This window comes from Sinocyclocheilus anshuiensis, unplaced genomic scaffold, assembly GCF_001515605.1.
Source record: "Sinocyclocheilus anshuiensis isolate Anshui unplaced genomic scaffold, SAMN03320099.WGS_v1.1 scaffold627, whole genome shotgun sequence".
Taxonomy (NCBI): Eukaryota; Metazoa; Chordata; class Actinopteri; order Cypriniformes; family Cyprinidae; genus Sinocyclocheilus; species Sinocyclocheilus anshuiensis.
The window spans coordinates 2,367,451-2,373,911 of record NW_015549703.1 but is presented as its reverse complement, the minus strand read 5'-3'; the positions used below and the strand labels follow the sequence as shown (position 1 = coordinate 2,373,911).

Sequence of the window (6,461 nt, the reverse complement as noted above, 5' to 3'; positions counted from 1 at the left end):
ATTATAGAAATTAATACTTTTATTTAGCAAGGATGCTTTAAATTGATCAAAAGGGATGATAAAGACATTTAAAATGTTACAAAAGATTTCTATTTCAGATAAATGCTGTTCTTCTGAACTTTTTATTCATCAAAGAAACCTACTGTAGCTCAAATTGCTCAAGAAGTTAATGCTGGTTCTGATGGAAAGGTGTCAGAATACACAGTGAATCGCAGTTTGTTGCGTATGGGGCTGCAAAGCCGCAGACCAGTCAGGGTGCCCATGCTGACCCCTGTCCACCGACGCCGAAAGCGCCAACACCGGGCACGTGAGCATCAGAACTGGACCACGGAGCAATGGAAGAATGTGGCCTGGTCTGATGAATCATGTTTTCTTTTACATCACGTGGATGGCAGGGTGCGTGTGCGCCGCTTACCTGGGGAACACATGGCAGCAGGATGCACTATGGAAAGAAGGCAAGCCAGTGGAGGCAGTGTGATGCTTTGGGCAATGTTCTGCTGGGAAACCTTGGGTCCCGCCATCCAAGTGGATGTTACTTTGACACGTACCACCTTCCTAAGCATTGTTGCAGACCATGTACACCCTTTCACAGAAACGGTATTCCCTGGTAGCTGTGGCTCTGCCACAAAGCAAAAATGGTTCAGGAATGGTTTGAGGAGCACAACAACGAGTTTGAGGTGTTGACTTGGCCTCCAAGTTCCCCAGATCTCAATCCAATTGAGCATCTGTGGGATGTGCTGAACAAACAAGTCCGATCCATGGAGGCCCCACCTCGCAACTTACAGGACTTAAAGGATCTGCTGCTAACATCTTGGTGCCAGATACCACAGCACACCTTCAGGGGTCTAGTGGAGTCCGTGCCTCGACGGGTCAGGGATGTTTTGGCCGCAAAAGTGGGACCAACGAACACAATGAAAAATTCAGCTTTGCCATCACAGGAAAAAATTACATTTGAAAACATATTCAAATAGAAACAGTTCTTTTAAATTGTAAAAATATTTCACAATATTACTTTTGTGTCTGTATTTTTGATCAAATATATGCAGCCTTGATGAGCAGAAGAGACTTCTTTAAAAAACATTTAAAAAAAACGGCAGTGTATATATATAATTTTTTTTTGCAAATCAGTTGTAACGTGATCTCTACTTGCAGAGCTCCAGCACAAAGCCCAACAGCACTCCTGCCACCAGCAAAGCGGCTGATGATGATGATCTGGCCAAAGGTTAGAGACTCTTCATGCTAACGTACTTTCATATACTTTTTTTGTTATTATTTATTTAGTCTTTTCTGACAAATGATTTTGGGCCCCTGCCTAAGCATCAATAAAAATCTTTGGCATCGTAACTGTGGAATCAAGCTATAGTCCTCTGTACCTAGATAATGAGTGTATGTATTTTGCTCGATGCAGCCATTGAGCTGTCCCTACAGGAACAGAAACAGCAGGCAGAGACACGACCCCTTACCATGATAGCTGATCCACCCTACAACACCAACGGAGGGAAAGAGTCCCGTAAAGTGCGTGCCCTCTATGATTTTGAAGCGGCGGAAGACAATGAGCTTACTTTTAAGGCTGGAGAGCTTGTGATCATCCTTGATGACAGGTAAACTGATCGTTCAAGGACGTTATTTTTTAAGTGCTGTGTCTCAAAAAAGAGAGAGAAATAATTTCATTTACAATTTAATTTGTTAATGCTGTCTTTAAATTTCCCATAAGCCATTGTCCATTGAGAAGGCCCTCTATGATTTTGAAGCGGCGGAAGACAATGAGCTTACTTTTAAGGCTGGAGAGCTTGTGATCATCCTTGATGACAGGTAAACTGATCGTTCAAGGACGTTATTTTTTAAGTGCTGTGTGTCTCAAAAAAGAGAGAGAAATAATTTAATTTACAATTTAATTTGTTAATGCTGTCTTTAAATTTCCCATAAGCCATTGTCCATTGAGAAGTAATGTCGCTGTTATCCAACAGTGATCCAAACTGGTGGAAAGGAGAGAATCATCGAGGAGTAGGCCTCTTCCCATCAAACTTTGTCACCACCAACCTGAATGCCGAACCAGACCCTGGTAATACACTTTATAACCTTGTTTTTTTGTACAGGAATAATGCATTTTTTTCTATGCAGATTACGCATGCATATCTCCTGAATTCTCTTTCCTGTAGTGATGTATGTAGAGAAGACAGTAGCCCCAGAGGAGCCCATTGTTGAAGTCATAGCTGAGCCTGAGCCTGTGTATATAGATGAGGTGAGTGCCGGATGATCTTCGGCCACATGTCTCCACTTATCTAGAGAAGTGTAATTGATATGATCAACAGGCTCTTGGGGAAGTTCTCTTGTCTTGTGTTAATCACTGACTCTGTTCCCTACAGGAGAAAATGGACAAAACTCTCTACCTGCTCCAGAACACAGACCCTGCAGATGCCTCACCTGACGGCCCGGAGCTGCTCACATTAGAAGGTACGAGGAAGACCCTTCTTGAGCTCTTGTTTAACGTTGATTACATTTATGTGTAGGGATGAGGCGTACAAACAAAATATGACATAAAGAATTTTAGGTCATGTCATTACATGGCTCTCCAGAATATTGGTTCTTATGGACCGTTTACATGTTTCCAGGTTTCTCAGAAACAGAATTTGTAATAGTTGGATAAACTTCTATAGTAGTGAAATATATTTTTGCATTCCCATTTGCTTCAAAAGCAAAAGAAAATGTTGAGGAAGAAATATTGAGAGATTGATTACATTGGCCAGAAAAGAGAAAAATGTCAAATTTCTTGTCACTTCCTCATCTGTTGTGTTAGAAACCCCTACGCAGCGGCATAAATTGGTTTTACTGTCAAGGTAATAAAATGCAAAGAATAGTGTTATAAATGTAAATGAGTTTTTTTGAGTTAAAATATAAAAAACTTTGCTAGGTATTTTATCACAGTTACACAATTCTACTGTCAAATGTTACATTGCACACAAGATCATTGAACCTGACAGTTCCTCTGAGTAAATGATGTTAGACCCAATTCCAGAGTGTTAATCTTTTGTTCTGTTCTTCTAGATGCTTGTGAAAAGATGAACCCGATGATTGATGAGAAACTACAAGAAATCGACAGGTTTGTTGAAATCAAAACTTACGCCAGAATAGGTTGGCTGTTTTTTCAGTCTTTTGCATATGAGGAAAAACTTCTCTCTCTCATTCCTGCAGGAAGCACTCAGAGTTGTCCGAGCTGAATGTGAAGTTGCTGGAGGCTCTGGAACTGTATAACCAGCTAATGAATGAGGCTCCTCTTTACAATGCATATTCCAAAATGCAGAGTCTCCAAGGCACTTACCCAGGAGCCCCTACTCCTCTCACTATGCAGGTTTGCTTTGCCATTTAAATAGAGAATTAGTGCCAATTCAGTCCATTATATTTTGTGACACAGACAATTCTGATTTGTATTATTCTGACTTCTTAATTTATTATTTCTTATCTCTTTCAGGGTTATCAGCCATCTGGAGCCTACATGTCCGCTGGTGTTCCACAGGGATATAGTCTTACGGACCAAGCTGGACCTCTCTGCTCCCTTCCTCCTTCAGTCAATTCAGTGCCCACCAGCCAGCCAACACAACCTCCTTACATCAGGTAATCTAGTCTACCTCTAATTTTGAAGCAACTTTGGCCTTGTCTTTTATTCCTATATATGCAATTTTCGCCTTCTATTCAAAAAAATCAAATCATGTCCATTCAAACAGTGAATGAAGAAAAGTATTAGTTTTCCACTAAGTTTATCACAGAGGCAGATGTGTTGATATATATTGTTTTAATTATCGGCATTGACCAGTACGTTTTTCTGTTTGGCTGCTAAGTTTCAGTAGTGGGACTTTTATTTTGACAATGCTGAGAAAACCAGCACCTGAGCGCAAACGCACGGAAGCTCCCATTCTCCATCTTCAATAGTTTACTGTATTTGTTTAAAGTAATATTTCACCCCAAAACAAGCGTTTGCTGACAACTGACTCACCTTCAGGCCATCCAAGATGTAGATGTGTTAGATTCTTCATCACAACAGATTTGAAGAAATGTAGCATTAGCTTGTTTACAAATGGATTCTCTGCAGTGAATGGGTGCCGCCGGAATGACAGTTCAAATGGCTGTTAAAAACACCACGATAATTCACAAGTAATCCACATGATTCCAGTCCATCGATTAACGTCTTGTGATGTGAAAAGCTTCGTTTTATAATAAACAAATCAACATCAACATGGAGTCTTCTCACATCAAAATCCACATATATATTTGTTTAGAATTGTTTTAGATTGTTATCGCTTGTAAGCAGTGCTTGATTTCTCTCCTGATGACGTTTTGTCTGGAGAAAGCAATATTATGGATAGAGGACTAATTGTTTGAAGTTAAAAAATGTCTTGATGGATTTGTTTCTTACAAACACAGAGCGTTTTGCTTCACAAGATGTGAATTGATGGAAATATGGGTCATGTTTGCTTGTGCTAACCTTGAAATCAGGAATAGGCATAACATAATGTCTTCAGATGAGATTGTACAAATAGTTTTAAACTATCAAGGGATAATACAAGACTTCTTCACCTTACAAATGGTTGTAAAAGCAAAAATGAGACAAAATGCGCATCATATTTTCTCAGAAAGTGCGATGAGCTAGAGCAAAACGGACACTATTTTTGGAATCAGCACATGATGCCGGGCAGTGTACTTGTCAACATAGGCTTTTTTTAGATAGCTTTGTTTAAAATGTATCATTCTGATAGTGGTGTTGGGAAAACTAGCCTTAAAGGGGTCATATGATGCGATTTCAAGTTTTCCTTTCTCTTTGGAGTGTTACAAGCTGATTGTGCATAGATAAGATCCCTGAAGTTGCAAAGACTAAAGTCTCAAAACCAAAGAGATATTCTTTATCAAAGTTAAGACTCTGCCACACCCCCCTAAAACGGCTCGTTCTAACATGCCCCCACATATCTACCTCACTATGTGGAAATATTTGCATAATGCCGCCCAAATGTTCACGCAAAGAAAGAAGGCGTGGTTTCAGTTACCGCAGTTAGTGTTGATGGAAATAATGATCTTTAAAAAAGCATCATATGACCCCTTTAAATTTCTGCAAATTGCTTATTTCCTGCAGCGGCCCCATGAATGCAGCATATGTAAACCATGCTCCTGGAGCCCCCGCCCCTTACCCACCACAGATGAGCATGGCTATGGACATGTCTGCCTATCAGAACGCTAATCCTGGTCTGCCTCCAGCCTCCTATCCGATGTCCGCTCCGGCCCAACCTGCACCTCAGCAGCAACAAGCAGCCTTCTACCAGCAACCCCTTATGTAAGGCTGACTCCACAGCCATTAATATTCAGTGCAAATTCCAAATGGTGAAATGAGGTCGAGAGTATTTTTCTCTTACGTCTCTATCGATGTCAGGGGGTATGCAAAGATTCGCTGACATTTGTCTTCACAGGACAAAGATGTAATCCACTTGAAAGGAAGCAAGCACTTGCTAACACATGAAGCAGTTTAGGGCAGGTGTTCAGAGTTGATGGAATGAGTCACACTAACCATAAACATCATTTTTGTCGTCTTGTGATAATCACCAGCATATCCTTCTTTTTGCTGATTGAGAATTTAAGATAACATAGTAAAATGCACATACATGCATACTTTTCCTCATTTGAAGAGACAAATCTTATGATTAATTGTTGACATTTTCATTTATTTCTGAGTTAACTGACCCAAGACTTTGATTTCTTTCCTTTCAAAGCAAATGTGGGTTTTTATGCATTATAAGAGGATGATTGTATGAAGAAGATTATACATGGATCACCAATTCTGGAATGAATTTATGTGCCAATACTCCGAGCACTTCTATAAACCCCTACAATCAAAATGGCAGTTTTAGGTTAATTCTGCTGTTAGTGATTCCAAAATTATGGGACCGATTTAGTAAGGACACGGTTTACTACAGGCTACATGTAATATTCTTAAATTCCTTTGCAAACTGTGCTTTAGAACTGACAGTGGTCACAAATGCAATCCCTTTATGGTCAATCCATATGTTTCACTGTATAATATTTATAATATGCAAGTACTGCTTGTGTTTGCATTGTGGGTGTTTGCTGTTGTTTGACTTAATTTAAGGCATGTAAAATTGCATAGTGTAATTTTCATCTGGTCTATGACTCCTCAGCTGGAAATTATGAATTGTTGTTTTTTTGCTTCTTATGTATGTGAAGAAATGTGCTTTTCTGATATACCCACCCATTTCTTCTTAACTGAAATGGGGAAATGTATAATTCCTTTAACATATAGACAGCTTTCATTCTCGTTAAAATGGGATTTATGTAGTAAAAAAATAGATGAAAATTGTCTTTATTTGTTTTCATAAACTGCTCGAAAAAAAAAATGTGTATATTAGATGTTAAATATCTGGCTTTGTCTGTATTGCACCTTAACTTTATAAACATTTATT

At 39.3% G+C, this 6,461-nt stretch overlaps 1 protein-coding gene across 2 annotated transcripts in view; it reads left to right on the top strand.

The window, feature by feature from the left end:
* Positions 1-5,840, top strand: part of LOC107660637 (signal transducing adapter molecule 2-like) — a 12,528-nt gene extending 6,688 nt beyond the window's left edge. Inside the window, exons 6-15 of one of the 2 annotated variants that reach the window (XM_016450014.1) lie at positions 1,153-1,222; positions 1,409-1,521; positions 1,733-1,812; positions 1,968-2,062; positions 2,160-2,242; positions 2,367-2,454; positions 3,046-3,100; positions 3,193-3,349; positions 3,470-3,612; positions 5,123-5,840. In XM_016450014.1, the coding sequence (XP_016305500.1) occupies positions 1,153-1,222; positions 1,409-1,521; positions 1,733-1,812; positions 1,968-2,062; positions 2,160-2,242; positions 2,367-2,454; positions 3,046-3,100; positions 3,193-3,349; positions 3,470-3,612; positions 5,123-5,324 (1,086 nt within the window). In that variant the 3' untranslated portion in view covers positions 5,325-5,840. Of the gene's footprint in view, positions 1-1,152; positions 1,223-1,408; positions 1,602-1,732; positions 1,813-1,967; positions 2,063-2,159; positions 2,243-2,366; positions 2,455-3,045; positions 3,101-3,192; positions 3,350-3,469; positions 3,613-5,122 lie in introns of both variants that reach the window. The other variant, XM_016450015.1, reaches the window with a different exon arrangement.
* The last annotated feature ends 621 nt before the right edge of the window (positions 5,841-6,461 follow it).